The 26,372-nt window shown below is 39.6% G+C and overlaps 1 protein-coding gene across 1 annotated transcript in view; it reads right to left on the bottom strand.

Annotated features, from left to right (window-relative positions):
* The window catches only part of Gdpd4 (glycerophosphodiester phosphodiesterase domain containing 4), a 67,358-nt gene that overhangs the window by 25,448 nt on the left and 15,538 nt on the right, over positions 1-26,372 (bottom strand). Inside the window, exons 5-10 of the mRNA XM_051194029.1 lie at positions 25,918-26,016; positions 25,754-25,847; positions 24,999-25,076; positions 23,999-24,144; positions 23,518-23,600; positions 12,230-12,380 (exon numbers count right to left, since the gene is read on the bottom strand). Coding sequence (XP_051049986.1) covers positions 12,230-12,380; positions 23,518-23,600; positions 23,999-24,144; positions 24,999-25,076; positions 25,754-25,847; positions 25,918-26,016 — 651 coding nt within the window. The remainder of the gene's footprint in view (positions 1-12,229; positions 12,381-23,517; positions 23,601-23,998; positions 24,145-24,998; positions 25,077-25,753; positions 25,848-25,917; positions 26,017-26,372) is intronic.

Below are 26,372 nucleotides of genomic sequence, written 5' to 3'. Positions count from 1 at the left end.
CTCAAGAAGCTAGTTACCAAAACACCAAATAGCCCTATTAAAAAGTGGGGTACAGAACTGAATAGAGAATTCCTAATAGAGGAATCTAAAATGGCTGAAAGCCACTTAAGAAAGTGTTCAACATCCTTAGCCATCAGGGAAATGTGAATCAAAACAACTCTGAGATTCCATCTTACTCCTGTCTGAATGGCTAAAAACAAAAACACCAATGGCAGTTTATGCTGGAGAGGATGTGGAGAGAGGGGAACAATCCTCCACTGCTGGTGGGAGTACAAACTTTTACACTTTGGACATCAGTATGGCAGCTCTTTATGAAAATGGGAATCAGTCTACTACAAGTTGCAGCAATTCTACTCAGGGATATACTCAAAAGATGCACATTCATGCAGCAACAAAACAGCATTATTTGTAATAGCCAGAACCTGGAAGCAACCTAGAAGCCCCTCAACTGAAGAATGGATAAAGAAGATGTGGCACATTTACACAATGGAATACTACTCAGCAGAGAGAAAACAAACAAACAAACAAAAAAACAAAACAATGGAATCTTGAAATTCACAGGCAAATGGATAGAACCAGAAGAAACCATCCTGAGTGAGGTAACCCAGTCACAAAAAGAGGAACATAGTATGTACTCATTCATATATGGATTTTAGACATAGAGCAAAGGATCACCAGCCTACAATCCGCACTACCAGAGAAGCTAGGAAACAAGGAGAACCGTAATAGAGACATACATGGTCTCTCACAGAAAAGGAAGGGGACACAATCTCCTAAGCAAATTGGGAGCGGGGGTGGGGGGGAGAGAGGGAGTTAGAAGTAAGGGGAAGAGGAGGGGAGAGGAGGACATGAGGGAGCTGGAAGATTGAGTTGGGGGTGGGGGTGGGGGAGATAGAGGAGAGCAAGAAAAGATACCATAATAGAGGGAGCCATTATAGATTTAAAGAGAAATCTTGCATTGGGAAATGTCCAGAGGTCTACAAGGATGACCCCAACTAAGAATCTAAGCAATAGTGGAAAGGCTACCTTAGATGCCCTTCCCCAATAAAGAGATTGATGACTACCTTATATGCCATCCTAGAGCCCTTATCCAATAGCTGATGATCCCCACACCTAAACACTGAGCCGAACTCCTGGAATCCAGTTGCAGAGAGGGAGAAGTGATGAGCAAAGGGGTCAAGACCAGGTTGGAGAAACCCACAGAGAAAACTGACCTGAACAAGGCAGAGCTCATGGACCCCAGACTGATAGCTGGGAAACCAGCATAGGACTGACCCAGACCCCCTAAACTTGGGTATCAGTTAGGAGACTTGGGAAGTCTATGGTACCTCTGATAATGGAACCAGGATGTATCCCTAGTGCAGGAACAGACTTAGGGAGCCCATTCCCCATGGAGGGATACTTCCTTAGCCTAGAGACATGGGGGGAGGGCCTAGGCCCTACCCCAAATGACTTGACAGACTTTAACGATTCCTCTTAAAGGCCTCACCCTCCCTGTGGAGTGGGGTTGGAGGGGGGTCAGGGGACATGGGAGGATGAGAGGGAGAGGGAACCAGGATTGATATGTAAAATAAGAAAAAAATATTAAATAAAAAGGAAAAAAAGAAACTCAAAGCAATTCAACTAAAATCAGGAACAAAAAAAAAAAAAAAAAAAAGGTTTGCTCACTCTCTCCATACCTATTCAATATAGTACTTGAAGTCGTAACTAAAGCAACAAGACAGCTGAAGAAGATCAAAGGGAAACAAATCAAAGGGACAAGATCAAAGGAAAAGGAAGAAATCAAAGTATCTTTACTAGCAGAATATATAATAGTATACATAAGTGTCCTGAAAAATTCTACCAGGGAACACCTACAGCTAATAAACACTCTCAGAAAGTATCTGAATACAAAATTAATTCACAAATAAGTAACCCTTCTATATAGAAATGACAAATGGTCTGAGAAAGAAATCAGGGAAACAACAACCTTCACAATAGCCACAAATAATATAAAATATCTTGGCAAAGACTCATATAATAAAAACTTCAAGCCATTGAAGAATAACTCAGAAAGTTGAAGATATCCCATGTTCATGGATTGGTAGGATTAGCACAGTAAAAGTGGACATTCTACCAAAACAACCTACATATTCAGTGCAATTGCCATTGAAATTATAACACAATTAATTCTTCACAGATCTTGAAAGGCTATTTTTTGTCTTCATATGGCAATACAAAAAACAAAACAAACAAACAAAAACCAACAACAAAACCAGGATAGCTATAATAGTCCTAAATAAGAAAAGAACTGCTTGGGGGAACTGGGATTGACATGTAAAACAAGCTTGTTTCAAATTTAAATTAAAAAAAAAAACTGCTGGAGGCCACACACACCACCTCAATTTCAAGTTGTACTACAAAGCTACAAAGCCACAGTAATAAAAACTACATGGTATTGCCACAAAAAAAAATAGACACATTGATGAGAGGAATCAAACTGAATATGCAAACATAAATGCACACACCTATAGACACTTGCATATATATATATATATATAGAGAGAGAGGGGGGGGGAGGGAGAGAGGGAGGGAGGGAGGGAGGGTGGAAGGGAGGGAGGGAGGGAGAGAGCCAAAACACTAGGAAAAAAAAGACAGCATCTTCAACAAATTGTGCTGGTCAAACTGGATGGTTACATGCAGAAGAATCCAAATACAACTATACTTATCAACCTGCATAAAACTCAACTCCAAAGACCTCAACATAAAACCAGATACATTACTGAACCTGATAGGAGAGAAAGTGGGGAATATCCTTGAATTCAATGGCACAAGAAAAAACTTTCAGAACAGAACACCATTAGCACAGGCACTAAGATCAACAATTACTAACTGGGGCCTCATGAAACAGAGAAGTTTCTATACCACAGAGGACACCATCATTTGGACAAAGTGGCAAACTACAGAATAGGATAAGATAGAGGGCTAATACCAAAAATACATAAAGAAACCAATAAACTGGATATCAAGAAGACAAATAACCCAATAAAAATGTGATACAAATTTAAACCGAGGATTCTCAATAGAGAAAGCTCAAAATGGCTGAGAAACACTTAATGAAATGTTCATCATCCTTAGCCATCAGGGAAAAGCAAATGAAAACTACTTTAAGATTCCATATTACACCTGTCAGAATGGTAACAATTGTCAGCTCATGCTGGTGAAGATGTCAAGCAAGGGAAACATTCCTCAATTTCTGGTGGGAGTGCAAACTTGTACAGCCATTCTGGAAGACAATATGACGATCCCTCAGGAAAATGAAAAACAATCTACCTCAAGACCCATCTTTATCACTCTTGGGCATATATCCAAAGGATGCTTCATCCTACCACAACAACACTTACTCAACCATGCTCATTGTTATGTAGTACATTTAAACAATGGAGTATTACTCAGCTGTTAAAAAAATGACACTTTAAAATTTGCAGGCAGATAGATGAAACTAGAGAAAAATCATCCTGAGTGAGGTAACCCATGCCCAAAAATACAAAAATGGCATGTATTCACGTCTGTGTGGATACTAGCTGTGAAGTAAATGATAACCAGGCTACAATCCATAGAACCACAGAGAATATGTGTGATGGTTTGAAAGAAAATGTCCCCCAAAGGGAATGTCACTATTTGGAGGTGTGGCTTTGTTGGAATTGGTATGGCCTTGTTGGAGGAAGTGTGTCATTGTGAAGATAGGCTTTGAGATCTCATATACGCTCAAACCACACCTAGTCTCTCAGTCCACTTCCTGTTGCCTTCAATAATCAAGATACAGCTCCAGCCTCATATCTGCTTGCACACCAACATGTCCTACCATGACAATAATGAGACATTCAGTTTTGTTGTGGTTCTATTTTATTTAACTCTTAGACTATAAATAATGAGTAAAAGTTATAGCCACAATAGGAGACAGCTATAGTGTGTGTGTGTGTGTTCCATGTGTATGTAGGAACCTGGTATCTTCCTTTATTACTCTCCACCTCTCCACCATATTCCTGTTCTCTCATTGAAGCTAGAGATTGTTGTTTTGGTGAGTTTGCAGGACAAGCACCTGACCCACTGAACCATCTCCATAGTCCTTATTTTTCTCAACATTATTATTTTTTTATTTTGATGGAGTCTTGCAATGTAGGTTGAGTTAGTCTCAAATTCATGATCCTTGTACGACAGAGTCCTGAATGCTAGGGTTATAGATGTGCATCACCACCAGCTACTCATCACTTCATTAGGGCCTGAACTATAAAAATTATGTTAATTTATAAAAAAAATAATTTTGTTCAATAAAAACAATGGTGCTTTTTTGTAGAAGAGACAATAACTCCAAAGATCTCAGCTTTGTCATTTAGTAGGCTAACTAAGTTTGTATTAACTCAGCAATCCAACTGGCCACAGACAGATTAGTTTCTCACATCTCTTTTGAGCGACTTTTGTCATCCTCCTTGGTTTTTCACTAATTGCTAAATAATATGTACCCTGTTCACTATCTATACACATGAAAATTAGGTTTTTATTATTTTTGAGAATGTATGCTTTCACAAGAAATATAAGAAAGATCCACAGAAATGTTGGTTAGGCCAGAGAAACATGAATACACTTAGTTTCTAGGAACAAATCCTAGAATTCCCATATCTGTTCTTAGTTTATTATCAGTTGGACTGTTTTAGCTTGGATCTAGAATGTCTATAAAGAACCAAGGCTGGTTCCAATAAGAACAACCCAGAAAAATTACCCATTAATGAATTAAAATACCACCCACTTAATTCACCAATCCTACAATTCCATCAAACATCTCAGTTTGATAAAAAAAAAAAAAAAAAAAAAAAAAAAAAAAAAAAACACACACACTTTGGCTCATCTTTAGGACTATGTTTAATCCTAGTAAGACTTTTAGGAGCACTGTTGTACACATCTGATATCATGTAGAAGGCATATTGTTAAAACATTAACTGGGCCAGTGAGGTGGCCTAACTGGTAAGGGCACCTAGAATAGAAGGCCCCTACCATGAAGCCTCATGACTTGAGTTTGATCTCTGAGACCTACATGGTAGAATAAGAGACCCAACTTCTGCAAGTTATCCTCTGATCTCCACACACACACATATGCAATAAATGAAATGTAAAAAAGATATGGCTAACAAATCCAATATGCATGCTAATAGAGCATTTAGTTTCGTGTGCTCATGTATTTATGAATCATGAGACCCATCACATAGCATGTATGTATGTATGTATGTATGTATATCCATAATAACCTCTTCATTACTATTATGATTATTTAAGATTTGACACAGGGTCTCAGTCTATAGCCAAGACTTACAGAGATCTGGGATTAAGGGTGTGCTCCACCACACCAGGGTCATCTCATTATTTTCACATAAGCAAGTAGCATAGGTTACATCCTCCTATAGGGACAAACATTCTTAGGAGACATGGTTGTTACAAATCTACTTCCAGCTATCTCTTTTATAAATAGCAGTTAGAGTGTCAACCCAGAGTCTGTAAAGAAAAGTCCATCTTTACACAATTCTCTGTTTTTTACATGAAATATGATCAGCTAGCCCTTATAATGAGCATTTGCTGTTTATCCTAGTAAGGTGGATATTTTCAAAATCAAAGCCTTTGATGTCTATATCCAGGAGAGTAGAATGTAGGCTTCGTGACATAAGTCATAAGACAAACCAGAAAATATGTTATTTTCTTTCTCTTAAGAGTGTAATTTTCATAAGCGACCCAATAAACTCTACCAGGGAACTCCTACAGCTGATAAACACCTTCAGCAAACTAGCAGGATACAAGATAAACTCAAAAAAATCAGTAGCCCTATTTTTTTCAGACGACAAAGAGGCAGAGAAAGAAATCAGAGAAACATCACCCTTTACAATAGCCACAAGCAACATAAAGTATCTTGGTGTAACGCTTACCAAACAAGTAAAAGATCTATATAATAAGAACTTTGTGACTCTAAAGAAAGAAATTAAAGAAGATACCAGAAAATGGAAAGACCTCCCATGCTCTTGGATAGGTAGGATAAACATAGTAAAAATGGCAATCTTACCAAAAGCAATCTACAGATTCAATGCAATCCCCATTAAAATCCCACCACAATTCTTCACCGACCTTGAAAGGATAATAATTAACTTTATATGGAAAAACAAAAGACCCAGGATAGCCAAAACAACCCTATACAATAAAAGAACATCAGGAGGCATCACCATTCCTGACTTTAAGCTCTACTACAGAGCTATAGTTCTGAAAACAGCCTGGTATTGGCATAAAAATAGACAGGTAGACCAATGGAATCGAATTGAAAATCCTGATATTAATCCATGCACCTATGAACACCTGATTTTCGACAAAACAGCTAAAATGATACAATGGGGCAAAGACAGCATCTTCAACAAATGGTGCTGGCACAATTGGATGAGGGTGTGTAGAAGACTGCAGATAGACCCATGTCTGTCGCCATGCACAAAACTCAAGTCCAAATGGATCAAAGACCTCAACATCAATCCAGCCACATTGAACCTCTTAGAAGAGAAAGTAGGAGGTACCCTTGAACAAATTGGTATAGGAGACCGCTTCTTGAACATAACTCCAGGGGCACAGACACTGAAAGAAACAATTAATAAATGGGACCTCTTCAAACTTAGAAGCTTCTGTAAGGCAAAGGACACAGTTGACAAGACCAAACGGCAGCCCACTGACTGGGAAAAGATTTTCACTAATCCTATATCCGACAAAGGGCTGATCTCCAAAATATACAAAGAACTCAAGAAACTAGTCAACAAAACACCAAATAACCCTATTAAAAAATGGGGTACAGAACTGAAGAAAGAATTCTCAATGGAGGAAATCAAAAAGGCTGAAAGACACTTAAGAAAATGCTCCACATCCTTAGCTATCAGGGAAATGCAAATCAAAACAACTTTGAGATACCATCTTACCCCTGCCAGAATGGCTAAAATTAGAAACACCAGTGATGACTTATGTTGGAGAGGATGTGGAGAAAGTGGAACACTCCTCCACTGCTGGTGGGAGTGCAAACTCATACAGCCACTTTGGAGATCAGTATGGCGGTTCCTCAGGAAAATGGGAATTAGTTTACCACAGGACCCGGCAATCCCCCTCTTAGGCATATACCCAAAGGATTCACATCAATGCAACAAAGACATCTGTTCAACTATGTTCATAGCAGCACTATTTGTAATAGCAAGAACCTGGAAGCAACCTAGATGCCCTTCAATTGAAGAATGGTTAATGAAGATGTGGCACATCTACACAATGGAATACTACTCTGCAGAAAAAAATAATGGTATCTTGAAATTCGCAGGCAAGTGGATGGCACTTGAAGAAACCATCCTGAATGAGGTAACCCAGTCACAAAAAGAGGAACACAGTATGTACTCACTCATATATGGATTTTAGACCTAGATCAAATGATCACCAGCCTATAATTCACATCACCAGAGGAACTAGGATACAAGTTGTATTCTAAGAGATTCATATAAAGTCCCTCACAGAACTGGGAAGGGACAAGTCCCCCAGACCTCAGGTATAGTGGGGGAGGACAGCTAATGGAGAGAGAAGTAGGAGAAAATGAGAGGGAGGAGAGGAAGGCATGTGTGACTAGGAGGATTGAGCCTGGTTAGGAATGGAAAATAGGAAAGAGAGAGAGAGACAGAGACAGAGAGAGAGAACATAAAAGAGGGAGCCAATATTGGTTTGAAGATAAAGTTGAACACAAAGAAAGGTCGAGGGAACTACAAGACTGCTCCCAACTAACAATCTCAGCTTCCGTGGAAAGGCTATCATAAATGCCCTTCCCGGAGAGTGAGATCAACAACTAACTTCTCCATGGAGTCCTCAACTAATGCCTGTTGAAAACAGGAGCAAACACCCATACATAAACACTGAGTCAAACTAGAACCCAGAAGCAGATAGAGAGGACAAGACCATGCGGTAGAAGTACATAGAGACAGCTTACCTGAACAAGGAGGAGCTAAGGGCCACTAGACTGATAGCTGGGAAGCCAACAGAGGTCTGACTCGGACTCCCCTGAATATGGGTCTCAGCCAGAAGGTCTGAGCAGTCTAAGAGACCTCAGACAGTGGAGCCAGGATGTATCCCTGGTGCACAAAAGGACTTTGCAAACATATCCCCCATGGAGGGATAACTGCCTTATTCTAGAGATAGGAGAGAAGCCCTAGTCCCTACTTCACAGGACCTGTCAGATCTACATGACCCCAACTGGATGGCATTCCCCTACATATTGTATTGTGGTGGGGGGTTGGGAGGGGAGGGTGTTTAGAGTGCATGGGAGAGGGTAGAGAGGGCAAAAGGGAGGGAAGGAGGGAGGGAGGGCTTGGGGGGAGGGAGGGAGGGAGGGAGAGGGAACTGGGATCGACATGTAAAATAATAATAATAAAAAAAAAAAAAAAAAAAAAAAAAAAAAAAAACGCTTTGACTCCAAAATTTAAGTTGAAGAACAAGTTACTGGGGAAAAGTATTTCTATTTTTGTTTCCACAGAAAATGAAAAGATGTGGATTCCTTCCAGACTAATGTGGTTTGATCACACCAGACCGCCTGAAACAGAGTACAAGCTGATCCTACATTCCAAACAGCTGGACAAAACAGCCCTACAGACTACAGCTAGGATATCTGAATCTTCTTCGAATCCCCCAAGACAGCGCCCCTTACCAGCAGGAAGTAGTTTGGAAAGAACGACGCCCAAATTCCCAAATATTGTGTATAAATGTTTGTTTTCATTTAATTGGACTTTGTTATATAAAATTAAATAAAAAATACTCTATATGCAAAAAAAAAAAAAAAAAAAAAAAAAAAAAAAAAGAGTGTAATTTTGTGTGGGTGCGTGTGTGTGCACACACACATATGTGCATGCATGTGTGTGTGTGCATGTGTGTGTGCATGTGTGTGCACGTGTGTGTGTGTGTGTGTGTGTGTGTGTGTGTGTGTGTACATGCGAAAGCCAGAGAACAATCTCAGGTGTCATTTTCCAGGAGCTGTTCACCTGAGTTATCCTGTTGGGATCTGGAACTCACCAAGTACATACACTAGGTCGGCTGACCAACAAATCTCCCTATCCCTGCCTGTCCGGCAGTGGCATCACAGTCATACACCACCATGCCTGATTTCTGTAACACTAGAGATCAAACCCAGACCCAAGGATCAAACTCCGGGCTTTATCAACTGACCCACCTTCCCAGCTCCCTCCTCCAAGAAAAAGAGATGTCTTTAGGGCAGGAGAAAGCCCAGGAGGCCTCTACCCTACACACAGAACTAAAGCCAACTAAGGAATGATGACAACAGCAGAAAGTTTTAGCCAGCAAAGGGCACAGCAATTGGTTGGCCCATGTGCAATGGCCCACTCTGAAAACATACAAACAAGTAATAGTATACAGACTGAAAGGTTGCACTCATGTATTTAGGAACATGTGTGTGTGTGTGTGTTTATATGTATATATTTACAGATATGTAACAACAATTAATTTAAAAAGTATACCACAAATCTGAAAGTGAGGAAGGATGTTTTGGAGAGAGAACAGGGACAGGGAGATGGTATTATCATATTATAATCTCAAAAATAAATACTAATTATTAAAATGTAAAAGTCTATCCTGTCCCTGGGTTTCTGATATTCCAGGTAGGGACAAAATATCTTCAGCCTTCTAAGTGACAGTAGTGGTTTTGGTCCGCCATAGGTAGAGACGCAGAAGCTAGACCCAAATTCCCTAGTTGTGAAGGAAAATGGATCTATCTGTGACAAGCATGCATTTAGGAAGCATAAGGATCCCAGATTCCAAAAAGTGATGTCTGGTCACAGAGGAAGGGAAGCAGAAGACTGAAGAGTTGGGCATGCGACAATGTTCTGTATTTATCAACCCTGCTTCTCCCACAGGTATGACATGCCCAACCTCAGTGTTCATCCAGGGCCTGAAGTAACCTTGGGGGAGAATGTGACTTTATCCTTCCTTCTGGATGGTGGGACAAGCAAATTCTTTCTTCTCAAAGAGGGAGAACCCAACCATGTCCAGCAAAGACATGGGAACAAGAAAGCAGAGTTCCCCATGGGCCCTATGACCAGAGCCACAGAGAGACATACAGATGCTTTGGCTCTTACAACAACCATGCATGGTCTTTTCCCAGTGAGCCTGTGACACTACTCATCCCAGGTAAGGATATTCTCACCTGTGTCTTAAGCACGGTCCCAGAGGATACCCTTGACAGTGATTTTCAAAAAATAGCAAAGAGTTCTCTGCTTCTTAGAGATCCGACTGGCCACTCAGGAATACCAGAGCGGCAGAGAAAGATGAAGGAATAAAGGATGCAGGAGACCTAAAATTCTGACTTTTTAAAATTATTTTCTATCTGAACTTGCACGTACTTGTTCAGAGTCATTAAACATATGACACTGATATAAACCATTAGTATCCTTCACTTCTAGAATGTCTTCTTCTCAAAACCAGAAACCTTTAAACTATTAAACAATGCCCTTTCTGCCTTCCCAAGATCTGGCAACTATCCTTCTACTTTTTTTTTTTTTTTTTTTTTTTTTGGTCTCTATGAATCACCCTATTCCAGGTAACTCAATTAAGTGCAATCAGACATTATTTGTCCTTCTGTGACCGGCTAGTCTCCATTTTCTTAACATCCTCTTGGTTAAAGCTAAACACTAAGCTGAACTCCTGGAATCCTGTTACAGAGAGGGAGGAGTGATAAGAAAAGGGGTCAAGACCCGGCTATAGAAACCCACAGAGACAGCTGACCTCAACAAGGGGGAGCTCATGGACCCCAGACTGATAGCTGAGAAACCAGCATTGGACCGACCCAAACTCCCTGAACGTGGGTCTCAGTTTGAAGGCCTGGGCAGTCTATGGGACCTCTGGCAGTGGAACCATGATGTATCCCTGGCACACAAAAGGACTTTGGGAGCACATTCCCCATGGAGGGATACTCCCTTAGCCTAGAGGCAGGAGGGAAAGCCTAGGCCCTACTCCAAATGACTTGACAGATTTTGATGATCCCTCCTGTGGAGTGGGGGGATGGGATATGAGGGTGGTGGTTGGGGGTGATGGGAGGGAGGGAGGAAGAGGGAACTGGGATCGATATGTAAAATAAGAAAAAAAAATATATAAAGAAAGCCTTCACCAGTAAATAAATATAAAAAAAATTTCCTCAGGGTTCAGCTAAAAAAAAAAAAAGAGTCTAATCTTGACCTTTCATCAAACTCTTTACCTCTTTGAAATAATCAAAGGGGAAATTATAATCACTCTAACTTGTTATTCAGCATTGCAAAATCTCATCTCTACATGCCTCATTGATTCTTCTCCCAACTATCCCCTCCCTTGCCCTTATTTTTCTGCCCTTTCCTCCATCCTTCTTCCTGCCTCCTTATACACACATTGACTCCAGTGTAGTGTACTGCTGAAATACATCACCACCGTCACCCATGTTACCCCTTGGTAACAATCTCCTGTAGCATAAATAGTACCTTAATGTAAAATATGCATTCTCCAACCTCCTCAAGAAAAAGGTGACCCAAAATTATAGCATACATAATATATGCTTTATATTTTACTATTCCCTGTCTTCTTCCAGAACCTCCATTCTTATTATTTAGACTAAGTCAGAAGTTGCTCTTAAATGCTTCAGAAACAAGAAATTTACAATAGTTGGCACTTATTATAATGTACAGTAATCACCCGTTTCTAATACTGTTCTCTTTGGGCTGTCAGTATATTCCTTATACTCCATTTGGGTTAGTCATCATTATATTCCATGTGCCTTGTACTTAACACATATTTGTTGAATAGCAAAAATTCAGGAATAAATGTGTTTCCGACTCTGCTTCATGAAGAATGTGAGATGTTAAAAATAGCCAGGAAAATGTTATATGCATTGCAAACACACTATTAAAGACTATGAAATGCTTGAATAAAATAAATTAAACAATAAAAATTAAGTATACAAGTTTATCTTCAGACTTTTTAGTAAATGTTGACAACAGTGGTCTGACCCACTGTGTCACCAGAAAATGTGAGCCCTGCTACTAAACTAGGAGGGACAGTGTATGCTCTTATATGCCTTTACCTTTCAGCTTTATCTCCAGGAAGAGCACTTGAACCTGACCAGAGGAGGGCTCCCACACAAGTGTACAGAAGCAGAGGATATGAGTCCTACCTTTATGAACCATTTTCCGGCATTCAGACTTGACAGGAAAGTCCAATTGAAGGTGGCAGCATGATTAAAAGCAGACGATGGTAGGACCTCTCTGATATTGGTTGTTCTACTCACATCTTGGTCATGCATGAGGAAAGGCACCTCATCAACACTGCAGACAGAAGTGGGAAAGAGGGGAAGAGGTACAAGGGATAAACCTAGCCACCATAGCATAAATGATTTCCCAAAACCCTTCAGGGTTGCAAGCTTTCAAAGCCTTGTCATACTCTTTCAAATCTCAGCAAAGGACTAAGTGCCAATCATTTATGCAGATGTCAGCATTTTCCCTCCCTGAATGAATCTTTCATGTATGTATGTATGTATGTATGTATGTATGTATTTGGTGGTGCTGAAAGAGTACCTTTCTTATTCAGAAGATCCCCCAATACCAGGAAAGCAGAAGGTACAGTAATAGCCTAAGAATAAGATGAATGGGAGTGTGTAGAAGACAGGGTATCTAGGGCCATTAAATATGCTTCCACACAGGCTTCTTGTGTTTTTCTGGACTTCTTTCCAGGATGGCACCTGCTTCTCTAGACACTCTATATTTGATATTATCATAAAACAAATTCCTGATTCCTCTACTTCTGATTCCTCTGCTTTGTAGAAGTCCCAACTTTATGAGTCTCTTTCATTAAAATAACCATCAAGAGAATATCTATAATTATCATGAGGTATAAGGTCTACTAAACTTGTAATAACTATAAAACTGGAAAAAATAAAGGGAGTAACTGCTTAGTCAAAGGACATGCGAGGTTACAGTATTATACCTCTGAGAAAATGAAAGCACATTAATTCAGATATATCATTACACAGGCTTCCTTCCTTTAAGTAAGTAGTAGAGTTTTGTACAAGAAGGGAGAGCCCAAAGGGACCTAGCTATCTTACTGCAATGGGGAGGAAGAGACCAGAATAGGTAAAGAAACTGTAAGTTTATTGAACAGAGTCCAATGGAGGATGGAGCTATGCAAAAACAAACCAAAACAGTTCCTGAGCAATGTATACAGGGATCTCAAGTCTGTGACTGAGTGTCAGTCTATACATATAAAACTCTATGGAGTTAGCAAGAACAACTTTTGAGCTGGTGACACAGCTTGGTGGTAAAGGCTGCCTAGCCTGACAACCTGAGGTCAATCCCTACAATCCACTTGGTGGAAGGAGAAAACTGATTCCCACTAGTTGTCCTCTGACTTCCACACATGTGCTGTGGCATGTGTGTGCCTATGTGCATACATATATAAACATACCAATAAATAGATGTAATAAAATTTTTTAAACAAAATCTTTCAAGAAAAGAAAAATCAGAATCTTCCAAATCACAGAACTCACATGAGGTGTGACTCAGTCAATTCCATCCAGCAAGAGAGGAGACCTCAATAATTACATTGGTATTCTTTAGAGACTCCAGAAGGCCATACCTTAGAAATGAAGATGACTTAGAACTAGAACAATGTACATCCACTTAGGTACCTCCATAAGAGAGCTTATGACAGCCTCCAAAGGATCCAACTAGTTAGAAATATTTCATCTACCTGCTAGAAAAAGTCCAACATTCTTTAAAGAAATACAAAAATCATAGTTCCCATCCCTGTAAAATTACAATGTCTGGCATATATTGAAAACTTACTAGCGATGTAAAAATGTAGGAAAATGGGAATATATGCCCATAAGATCCTTAGACAGAGGCAAATACAAAATTGAAAGGTGATAAGATTAGACATAGGTGTTAAGTAATATAGAATAACATTATAAATTCTGAAAATAACATGCAAAGGAAACTTGAATATAAAACACGTATGTAGAGCCAACTCTGGTGGCATAACAATCAGGATGATAAGTAGGTGGATATAGGAAATGTCAGGTTTAAGGCCAACCTTGCCTACAGGAAACAGCACATATGTGTGTGTATGTGTGTTTGTGTAGGATATAAGGAAGAAAGGGAAATTCTGGTGATGAAAACTATAATAACTGAAATGAAACTAAGGCGGGTGGGAGGTGACTCAGTTGGTAAAGTACTTGCCGTGCAAGCATGAGATCCTAAGCTAAGATCCCTAGCACCCACATAAAACATGTGTAACTCTAGCACCAGGAAGTGGAGACAGGTAAATCCAGAGGGCTCCCTGGCCATCCAATCTAATCTAGATAATGAAATCCCGGTTCAGCAAGGGATCTGGTATGAGGCAGGAGTGCAGAAAGTGATGGAGGAAGGCATGGCAATGCCAACTTCTGCTCTCCACACACGTGAACACTTCTACCACATACAAATGTAGAACAGATCATACAGAGAGCAGTGAATTTGAAGATGTAGCTAGCAATGGAACAAAGCATAGAACCCAGAAGCTCTGGTCCCCAAGTCAAAGAATGGTTTGTCTTTCAGCTCTAGTAACTGGGGCTCAGAGCTAACTCTATATTGGTGTATTCTAGCTCTTGTAGTTTTTGTTGTTGTTTTATTTTTCAAGACAGGGTCTTTCTGTGTAGCCCTGACTGTCCTGGAACTTGCCCTGTAGACCTTTGAATGTTTTCATTATAAAGAAATAAACTTTTATGATATGATTAACTTGATTTAAATGTTATAGTGTGTATATGTTTTATGCAAATATCACATGATTGCTTATATGTATGTACAGTTAATGATGTAATGTAAAAGGTACAGTCTGAATGAGAATGTCTCTCAGCTCAGTTGTGGGAAAAACTGTAAATTAATCCATTTTCCCTTAATGCAGTCAAGAACTTGGGCTCAGAAGTAGACCTACAGTGTTATTTGGTACACTGTAACAGTGGACCCTTCAGGAAGTGGGACACTGAAAGTGCGACCTTGAAGATGCTATCAGAACCTCTTCTCTCTTCCCTCCTGTCATGAGGCCGGCAGCTATACCCCCATATGCTCCCTACAATGAAGGTCTGCCTCTCCACAAGTACAAAGGAAAGAGCTAAACAGCTGTGGGCTGACACTGCTCAAACCATAAGCAGATATATGAAAGGTTCTTCCAACCATTCCATGGTATGTATTTGTCACAGTGGTGGAAATATGATTTACCTGATAACAGATATTTAGTTTTAAGAAACTTCTTATTTATTATTTGTTTACTTTTTAAGGCTGGGCCTTGTAACACACACACAAAGATGCAGATAAGCTACAGTACTAGTTTGGAGGTCAGAGAACAACTTTCAAGAATGGGTTCTTTCCCTCTACTGTTGCTTCTAGGAATCAAACTGGGGTTGTCAGGCTTGCTCTTCCTTTACCTGATGAGCCATCTTGCCAGCTCACTATTGAACTATTTGTGCTCCTTATATATTCCGGACATTAATCCCCTTGTTAGATGGATGATTTGCAAGTGTCTTCTGCCATTCTGTAGGTCATCTCTTCATTCCAATGATTGTTTCCTTTGCTGTGTGAAGGATTTCTACTTTTATATACATTTTTTTAACTTTCGTTTTCTATACTTTGGAGATCTTGTTCAAAACATTTTTTCCAATTCTGATGTCCTGAAACACTTTCCCCTGAGTTTCCTTCCATGGCTTCTAATTACATTAAGTTAAAAAAAATAATATAATGTGTTTTATTATCTGTAAACGTTGTGTCACCCCAGCTCTGCATAAACCATCATTCTTACATCCTAACTCTGGGCTTACCAGTTTTTGACACCTACCAAACTGCAACATTTTGTACCTGGTTCTCCCTCTAAGTATAACACCCTCAAAGTCCATCACATTGTAGCACGTGACAAAGCCTCCTTCCTTTTTCAAGGCTGAATGTTTCAGCATGTGAATGGATGATCCAAAATACTGTTTGGGTGCATTCATTAATCCAGATGCTCGTGCCATTTCTACCTTTGGCCAATTGTGAGTCATACATCTGTGGTTTCTTTGTGGACATACTTTCACCTCTTTGATCACCAACCTGTTTCCTACAGCAGTTGTAGGGCTCTCGTCTCCTTTGGCCATGTGTGAGGGCCTGGCATTCTTTCTCCTCCCCATATATCTGCCAAGTACCCTTTAGTCACAGACATCCTGATGTCTCTGTGAGTCCAAGGCCACCCAGATCTACACAAGAGTGAATCAGTCTAAAAGAATTACAGCTCACACCTTTAATCCCAACATTAGGGAAGTATACAAGACAGAAGCAAGGTCTCAGACAGGCATTCGTTCTCCAGCCACACTGAGGAGGGGTGGCAGTTTAAAATTTGGAGAAGAGCTCATTTGTGGATCAGCCCTTTCTGCCTGAGCTGAGGTGAGACCTAGTGGCTGGTTGCTTTACTTTTCTGAATCCTCAGGCAAGTTTTAATAAATCATAAATAATACAAGACAGAATTCTTACTATTATGGTACTGAAGTCTATCTCTACCTTTAAAGCTATTAACATACGTCTTATTATTTGCTTATTGAGATATTGGTACATATATAATTAAAATTATTTCACCTTGCTGAATTGATCTTGCTGTCTCTTCTTTACTGATTCTGATTTAAAAGTCCATAGTATCTGATCTTAGTATGGGTACTTTTGATTTCTTCTGGATTCTATTTGCATAGAATGTCTAATTCCATTCCTTCACTGATTTCAGTCTATGTGTGTCCTCGGTGGTAAAGTGAGTTATTAATATAAGCATTGTGAAGTTGGGAGTGCAGAGTTATTCTATGTCTTTGAATTGAATAATCAATCCATTAATGTTTATGACCATGTTGGAGTGCCGTTTACTGATTTGCTTCTCCTAGTTTGTTTAGTTTTGTTTTTTATGCACTCAAGAACTATCTGCCCGAGAATGGAACCATTCACAACAGGCTGGGCCCTCCTACATCAATCATTAGTCAAGAAAATGCCCTACAGACTTGCCTCCAGGCCAATCCTATGGAAGCATTTTCTCAGTTAAGATTCCATCTTCCCAGGTATGTCTAGGTTTGTGTCAAGTTTACAACAAAACCAACTGGCACACAGACACATGCTGGCATTCCCTTTCTCTCTGCTTTCTGGCCCAGGATAAAGTAGCCAGCTCCACTGTGTTCTCCTTGACATCATTGTCTGGATCCCCTAGAACTGGATTCCTTCTCCAGTCTGTTTGGGCCACTGATGAGCAAAATAACTAATGTGTTCACCTTGGTTATAGGTCTTTCCCTTTATCACTTAGAACTCACATGCTGTTCTCCTGGCCCACAAGGGTAAGTCTTCCCTGGGAACACTGGGAACTCTTGTTACCTTGAGGGTATTCTTTTTGCCTTTAACTTTTGAGAGTTTCATAATGACATGCCTTGAGGTTTGTTGAGTAACTGGTGAACTTTGACATTCCTGTTCCAGGATGTTTGTTTCCTCCTGTGGATTTGGAAGTTTTTGTTTTGTTTTATTCACTGATTCTCTGTTAAATTTCATATCCCTTTGGAATTACTAAATTCCTCTTGAAACCCAATAGTGTGAATATTTTCTGTTTTAATTCTGTTCTAAAGCTGTTCAAGCATTCTTCATGCTTTATATTCTTTTTCTTCTCTCTCTCTCTCTCTCTCTCTCTCTCTATATATATATATATATATATATATATATATATATATCCATATATATCCTGTTCCAGAGTTCACTACTTCTTTCCTGTATTTAGTCTCCTCTGTCTTCTATACTTGATTCACTGTATTTTTTTCAGCTCAACTAAACTTCATTTAAATTTTAAAAAAGCTTCCATCTTTGTCAAGTTTCTCTGAGTACTGAATCATTCTGTTTTCTTTTTAATCTCATGGAGTTTCTTTAACATATCTTAAATTCACCATCAAAGACTGCACTAGTTACTAATTGTTCATCCCCTTTGTACCTTATTTCAACTTTCAGGTGAGGTTACAGTTTTATGGATGTTCTTGATGCTTATTAGCATGTGATGTAGTTCCTTCAGGTTTTGTAGTCTGAATTTGTGCTTGCTTTCCTAGAAATTCTAAGTAGGCTACATATTTTCTCTGAGTCTCTAGTAATTTCTGCAACCATGTGTGCTGGTATCAGTGCTAGAGTAGTGCCACTATTTCAGCACTAGAGGGTGATCCAAGCCCAGACTTACTTACCTCAAATCCCCCAGATGGCAATTTGCTCACAGTATGAGCTAGAGAAGCAGCTAAAAAGGTTAGTCCATCCTCCAAAACCTCTGCATAGAGCTATATTAGTCCCCAAGCCTCACCCACGGTCACCAGCAGTTATGCAGACATTGCAGGACTCTGCTCACTCTGGATAGAAGCACTGTGGAGGGACCTGCCCCAGGATTCTATGCCACTCCTATGTAGGGTCACCAAAACTCCAAAACCATCACACTTGGCAGCTAAAAGATGGCCCAAAACTGAGGCCCACACTGTTGTTGACTGCCTACTGCCAATTAATGACTAGAGACCACTGTAATCAGCCACAGGTAAAACTGGGGATAAAAACCAATAAACCAGAACTGTTCTAGAGGGGCTTTCCATAGGCAGGCCTGAGGACAGGGACTGTTAGGTTCTGCCAGGTGTTAGGTTTCATACAGTCAGAATTGACCTGCAAGGCAAAGTCCTATGCTTAATATCTACCCAAGGTTGGGATAGTGCTAATATACTCCATCCCAACTTATGATCCAATATTGGTGGCTCACCTCTTGTAGTACAGTTGTCTCAATCCTAGTACTTGCAGATGAACCCTCTACATCCGCCCTGCCACCAGTGATATAAGTCATAGCTGTGCTTTCTATAAGGACCTGCAAAGCTTTGGGGGGGGGTGCGTATATCGTGGTCCACATTACAGTTATTGGTAAATCAAGCCAAATTCTAAAGGGTCTTACCTCTAGCCCAGGGTATACCTATGCTTGCCAAACATTGGCATTACAGGCTAATGCTGGAATCTCACAGCCACAGGGACCAGAACAGTCTGGTGTTGGGTGGTAGTGAACAAGCCCAACCCAAGGCTGAAGATGGTCTAAGCCAAAACTTGAGTCTCTCCTACAAACTCTCAGATCTCTTTCAAGATGCTCAAGCATGCCTAGAGGCTGCATCTAAGATTTGGGCTATGTAGGTTTGGTTTCTACCTGACACAAGACTTCTCCAAAGTAGGCAGAGTCCTGTGGTAGCTTTTGTGTTCTGCTCCCAGAAAGTAGAATCTTGCTTTCTTCTTTGCTACCCAACATTGGGAAAGAGAGGTAATTCTTTAGCCAGTTAACACAGTTCTAGTGGTTCAGTCATGAATGCTGGCCTGGGGATAGGGCTTATGGGCCCTGCTTGGCACTAGATTCCCCCTGGCAGGCCTGATACTAGATTTGCAGTCTAAGTCCTTCCATGGGTTTTCTCCTCTCATTACTCCATCTTCTCTCTCCATGGTTCTTGAGTTGAAAGAGGGTTGCTGTGGCAACTCTTTTCTTCCTGCTTCTTTGGTGCATCCTTCCTTATTATGCCACTAAAACCACGTAGTCTTGTCTCTTACCTGTCTTAGCTCTTGTAAATGAATAGTTATTCAATGGGGTATGTCTATGGTAATATTATCATTAGAGGATTTGACTCAGCTGCCATCTTGCTCTAGCTCCTATGACATTTAGGTAGAAGAGTAATGTTAGTACCATCTGTATGTTCCTAATGTCTAATGAAGTTGAAAATCTTTCCACATATGAATTTGCTACCTGTAGATCTTCTTGTATGAAATACCTACACATGCCTTTTGCTCATTTTCTAATTGGTTCATTTATTTTTAATAATTCCTTGTACTCGTGTATGTTTTTTCTTTTTATTCTTTTAATTTAATTTGTTTAGAATTCCATACATGAGTACTATGTTCATATCATTTTCACTTCTTTCTCTCCCTGTTCCAACTTTTTATGTATCCTTCCTCTTGAATTCATGATATCTTATTCTATAATTATTATTGATATTTATGTAAATAAATATACTGAGTCTATTTGGTGCTGCTCATATGTACATGTCTTTAGGGGCCACTTGGGATGGGATAACCCATCAAGAGGCTTGTCCCTGGAGAAAACTGATTCTCCTACTCTCAGTAACCATTGATTGCCTGTAGATCTTCATCTAGGGGTGGGACCAAAAAGCTACAGAAAGAAAACAAATAAAGTTATAATTACTGAAATATGAAATAGGACTAAGGACACAAGCAACAAAAAGGCAACAAAATAATAGTTATTAACACACACTTTTCAATAATAGTGTTTAAATATTAATGACCTTAATTCTCTAATCAAAAGATAAAGGGTTAGATGAACAGAATGAGAAACAAACTCTGTATTTTTGTTATCTATAAGAAACTCCTTTTGCCTTCAAGGATAGGTATCACCTTAGAGTGAAAGTTTGGGGCTGGTGTAACCAGGAAACAAGCATCACTACCCCAATGTGTTACAAAATAGACTTTTAGCCAAAATAAATCCAAAAAATTCAAGAAGAATACTTCATTCTAGTCAGGGGAACAATTAGACAAAAAATATTATAATCCTAAACATATATGCACCAAACTCTAGCACACCCAATCTCTTTAAAAGTATACTATTGTACTTCAAGATACAGATTAACCCGAGATCAATAACTGTAGGTGATTTCAGTACACTACTTTCTCCAACAAACTGGTCATCAGGACAAGAAATAAACAGAGAAACATAGGAATTGAGTGGCATCATACATCAAATGGACCTAACAGATGTCTACAGAATAGTCCACCCAAACACCAAAGACCATACCTTCTACTCAGCAGCCAATAGAACTTTTTCTAAAATACACCACATATTGGGATACAAAACAAATTTCAACAAATATGGAAAATTTGAAATAACCACATGTATCCCATCTGATCACAATGTAATTAGCTTAAAAGCAACAGCAAAAGGATCTATAGAATTATACAAACTCACAGAAGTTAAACAACACACTACTGAATGGTGAATGGGTAAAAAAAAAATCAAGAAGGAAATAAAAAATTTTCATGAAAATACAACATACCAAAATGTTCTATGAGGAAATTTTATAGTTCCTAGGGCCTACATTAAAAAATAAAAAAGAGCACAAACAAACCACTCAATGATGCAATTCAAGAATTTGACAAAACAAGAGCAAACCAAATCCGAATCCAGTAGACAGGAAGAAATAATAAAAACTAGGGAAGAAATAAGTAAAGTAGAAAAAACAATGAATTTAAGAGCTGGGTATTTTAAAAATATACATGATTGACAGACCCTTAAACAAACTAATCAAAAGAAAGAGTCACAAATTATTCAAATCAGATATTAACAGGGAAATACCATTTTTATGATAATTTATGTCAAACCTAAAATTATGCTGTAAAGCTTTCTGTTCCTATACTCTCTACAGTCCTCTTTTAGTACCTAGCAGTTCTTTATACTGCATTTTCTCTGTTAAAATTCCTGGTATGGATTTCATGTCTTAAGGTGGGTTCTGGATGACATGCAATCTAGGGTAGTAATGAAGCTTTGGGTATGACTATGAAAGTGGTAAAGGCATTTGGTAGAGGTAATCTTTGGGAAGAGATGTCAACAAGCAGAGTAATAAGAAGTTGGAAGGATAATCTGCATCAGAGTTAAAATCATAGCAGAGAATTAAAGACCATGTTTTAAGGGTTCACTGGACCAGAACCTTTGCCACATTAAGCCCATAACCATTGGGTGCCTCCAGAAATGACTCAAAATACTCAGTTTCAATGAATTATAACAAAAATCCAAGTTTGGGGTCTGGCAAGCAAGTGTTAATCTCTACATGTACATTCTAAGCCTTATGACCAGAGCTACATTTCCCTTCTTTGAACTCCTTCTGTTAAACTGAATGCTCATTTTTCTGTTTGCCTCACTGAATGAGTGTGACAGGACAGCATATATACTAACACATTCTCAGTAAAAATGAAGCCTTTATACTTCCTAAGATGCCTAGAAACATAAATTCTGTAGTAATGCTTCTCTCTATCTCTCTCTCTCTGGTCCTGGACCTACTCTAACCCAAGTATCCCTCTGTTTTTCTTTGGACCATTGCAACACCCTGCTATCCAACCCTTTAATAAGTCTTTCCAAAGCATATAAAACAACAACAATGGCTGTGGGTATGGCTCAGTGGCAAAGTGCTTTCCTGGCATGCACAAGGCCCTGAGTTTAACTTCTATCACTGTAAAATCTGAAATTAAAATGTATTAAAAATAATACAAAAAAACAAGCTGGACATAGTGGTATATACTTGTAGTCCAAGCACTTAGGAAATAGAGGCAGAAGAGTCAGAAGTTTATATCATCCTCAGTTACATAGTGAGTTCAAAGCCATTCTAGCTACACAAGATCTGACTTCTCAAAACAAAAGCAAACAAAATAAAATAAAAACAAAATACAGGGCTGGTAAGACGGCTCAGTAGCCAATGGGACCTGTCACCAAATGTAACAACCTGAGTTTGATCTCTGGGACCCACGTGATGGAAGGAAAGAACCAACTCCATCCTCTGACCTCTATACACACAGCATAGCACTCATGTACACATGTATAAGCAAGTAAACACACAATAATATAATAACAATAGAAAACAAATATAAAGGAACAAATCAACAACAACAACAAAGCAATAGGTCATCTAGCCTCTGATACCTATCCTGGCTGTCCATTACACATTTATGAGGCTCTATGATTTGTTATTGTTCATGAAGATGCCTTTGAGTAGGTTGATGCCTTTTTCTGGAATGCCCCCATCTCTGGCTAGCAAAATATTTTCCTTAAAAGCTAACATAAACATAACTTTGAGTATATAGAAATTATTTCTTTCACAGAATAGGAGGCATCCTTCTCCTCCACTGAGGCTCCTCTGCATTTGATTTATTCTTCTCTGAAAGACTTTTTATAACAAATGGCCTTACTCTGTGGTCACCTGTAACTATTCCACATCTCCTTTACTAACTGGGAAGGTAAACATGACTGTATCTCACTCAAATGCATCTCCTGAACACTCAGAAGGCAGCCTAGTATATGGTAGATATCTAGGGAATGCTAATAAAAAAGTTCCTAAGGTAGTACACAGAGTTATGGTGCAAGCATGATTTGCACTGGAAACAAATTTGACTCACATTGGTTTGGGAACCTATGGTGAAGAACACGGGGATAAAGGGGAATATTTTAAAAGGGAGATGTGGTTCATATATATGGCATGTACAAATATGCTATACAAACATAGAAGAAACCCTTCAAGGCTTATTGTCTTTTACTCCTTGGGCCAAGCTGGTCATTTCCCCTGACATTGGACAAATCCCCTTTTGCCCTCCACCCTAGTCCCTACTTTCCTACCTTAAGTATATATCAGTCTCCAGGCCAGAGGCACCATGTTCAACGGCCTTCTCAAAGGACATCATGGTATTCTCTGGTGCCAACTATGGAAGAAAGGAATGTCAAGACTTATGCCTTGGAGTCTCTCCTCCCAACATTTCTTTTAAGGTAGGCATAGAGCTTGGGGATAAAAGGGCTTTGAGAAGCAGAGCTTGACTCTGGAGATAAAAGGGCTTTGAGAAGCAGAGCTTGACTCTGGAGCTGTCTGTTCAAAGAGGCTGGCTGTTCCCCTCTACCCAGTCAAACACGGGACAGCGAAGAGAAGCTGATGGGACTTAGATGACCTGAGTTCAAATGCAATGTACACAGTTAACTTCTCATTCTTGTCATGTCAAGATTCCCTTTCCTCTCCAGGGTCTCTGATATTTCTGAGGTTCCATGCTTGGTTCCACATACTCCATACATACCTTCATTCATCCATGCTCATTATGCTCAGACCTACCATGGGTGCGCCTCTGTGTCCAAAGAAGGTAGGCTTGGGCCCTAAATCCTTCCTCTTCAGAACGCAGGGAGAATAAATCCCCATTGGCATCAAATAAAGACATAAAAGAATAAGAAGGAAGGGCAATCCAGCAGCTACTTGTAGAGCTGAAAAGGTTGGATGGGGAGAAAAGTGGGTAAAAAGGAAAGGAGAGATGGAGAACCATTTCAGACACCTAACTACCGCAAAGCTGCAGCTGATCTATATTTTATTTCTGTAACATCCTTCCTTTCAGATATAAATACACAGGATTGTTCAGGTATATAAGATTTTTTTCAGTGCTAGGTATTGAATCCAGGCCCTATGTATGGAAGGCAAATGCTCTACCACTAACCTACATTTCAGACAAAGACATTATAAAAGTAATATTGTTGGAACTTGAAAGTAAAAATGGAAAAACTGTACAGAAGGTGGGTGGGAGGAAGGGAGGGAAAGTTGGATGAGGGAGGGAGAGGAAGGAAAGAAGGGAAGGAAATACAAGAGACAGCTTCTCCGAGAAGAAGCTTGGCTGGCTCTGAGAGAGCCCTGAGGACTGAAAGATCATCCTAAGTGACCTTCCAGCTCAGAGCAGAGCAGTATAGTGGAAAAGGGACTCACAGAAATGTGAGTTCAAGGCTAAGCTCTATCACTTCTTGTTGTAATCAAGGACATGTGCTGTAACCTCTTGGAGTCTTCATCCTTTTTCTGTGAATTAGGTCTGTCTAGCAGCTAATAGTCTCACAGAGCTATTATAACAGTGCTGACGTACAATAGCTGATAAATATTAATTTTGTTTTTAACCTCTACTTTCTCTTCTTCATCCTACATATATCCACCCACACCCATCTCCCACACCACAGCCCATCCTTAACTCCTATTAACAACTGTGTTTTAGACCTCTGGGGATCCTACCCACTTGTACATTTTTAAGTTACTACCTATTTGCTTCAGTGACTTTCAAATTGAGATCTCCAGTTCTAACCTTGTAACCTTGTGAATATAGGACATCCCTCCTCGATTTCATGCTCGTAACCTGACATCTTGTATCTTCTTATTCTAACTAAAATAAAGAAAAAGTTTATTATTGTTAAATTTAAGCTCCTATCCAAGAACAATTTTCTAAAATTTACTAAACACACACTCACGCATGCACACACGCATACATGCACACATGCACACACTCACCAGCACCGCTATTAAACTATCCCTTCACTAGCCTGTATCTTCCCAGAAGCCAGGAAGCAAGCAAGTGCCTTTTATTTAACCAACAGTGAAAAGAGAGATGTATAAATAAGACCCTACAGCTTTCTACTTGCAAAGCAGTTCAGCATGCAGAACTCACTGTCTTGCTTCCAACAACATTGTAAAATAATTGAAAGGAAGCCAGCTTCAGAGGCAGCCATTCCTGGACATAGTATTACTTGAAACCAGTGATGTTTGTGTATGAATAGGCTACATCTTAGGTCAAAGCAAAATTGAGATGCCCTCTGCTGTCCCTATCTGCCCCCAGATAAATGATGTACATTAACAAAGGGAAAATGATGTTTTCTTAAAAGAATCCTTCTTAGAGGAAGGATGGCTTAGTCACAGAAATACTATGGTAGGCCACAAGGGTTTGTGAGACCATAAAGAACCTGCCTGCATAACAAATCAAAGAACTGCCAAAGAGGCACATGGGTGGCTACCTACCATCTGTTTCTCTGAGTGGAGTATACAAGCTGGGAAGATCATGCATACCTTCTGATTCCAAGTGAGCCATAATGATGGCTAGAGGCCAGGAAAGTATAATCATCACAGTTAGGAGGCTCAGGTGCACAAAGGGAGCAAAGATCTGGGGAAAAGCCAAAAGTCAGACGAGATACATCTGGACACAGTGATAAGCACTACAGACTGATGCTTACCTGCAGTGACAGCCCAGCTATCAGCCACTTGTCAGTCCAGTATTTGTTTAAAATAGCTAGTAAGAAGGAGCACAGCAGAATTACTAGCAAAATGAGGATCTGGGGAAACAGAAAGAGCTTTTTAACTTCTAGGCACCAGATTTGGATCAGAACCATTCTTGTGAATTGCATGTGATTATTTATACTACCATGGACCTGTCTTTCCGATCTAACAACCTTGCAAGTCCTCAATGATGAGTGACTCCAATAACTCACCTTCATTGTTCCTAATTATTTGTTGTGTGGCATGACTGGAAGAAATTACATAATTGTGTGGCTTGATGCTACTACCAATCTAGCATCTCCCCTCAGCCAGGCCTTTTCCAATTATTTTCACCTTTAGCCAGCCATCCCATTTCAATAACAGCATTACAAACCTTTATCTTCTCTTGGACTTTTTTTTAAAGAAATATAAT

This window comes from Phodopus roborovskii, unplaced genomic scaffold (genome assembly GCF_943737965.1).
Source record: "Phodopus roborovskii unplaced genomic scaffold, PHOROB, whole genome shotgun sequence".
Taxonomy (NCBI): domain Eukaryota; kingdom Metazoa; phylum Chordata; class Mammalia; order Rodentia; family Cricetidae; genus Phodopus; species Phodopus roborovskii.
The sequence above is the reverse complement of the archived record's forward strand: the minus strand, read 5'-3'. Positions and strand labels throughout refer to the sequence as shown.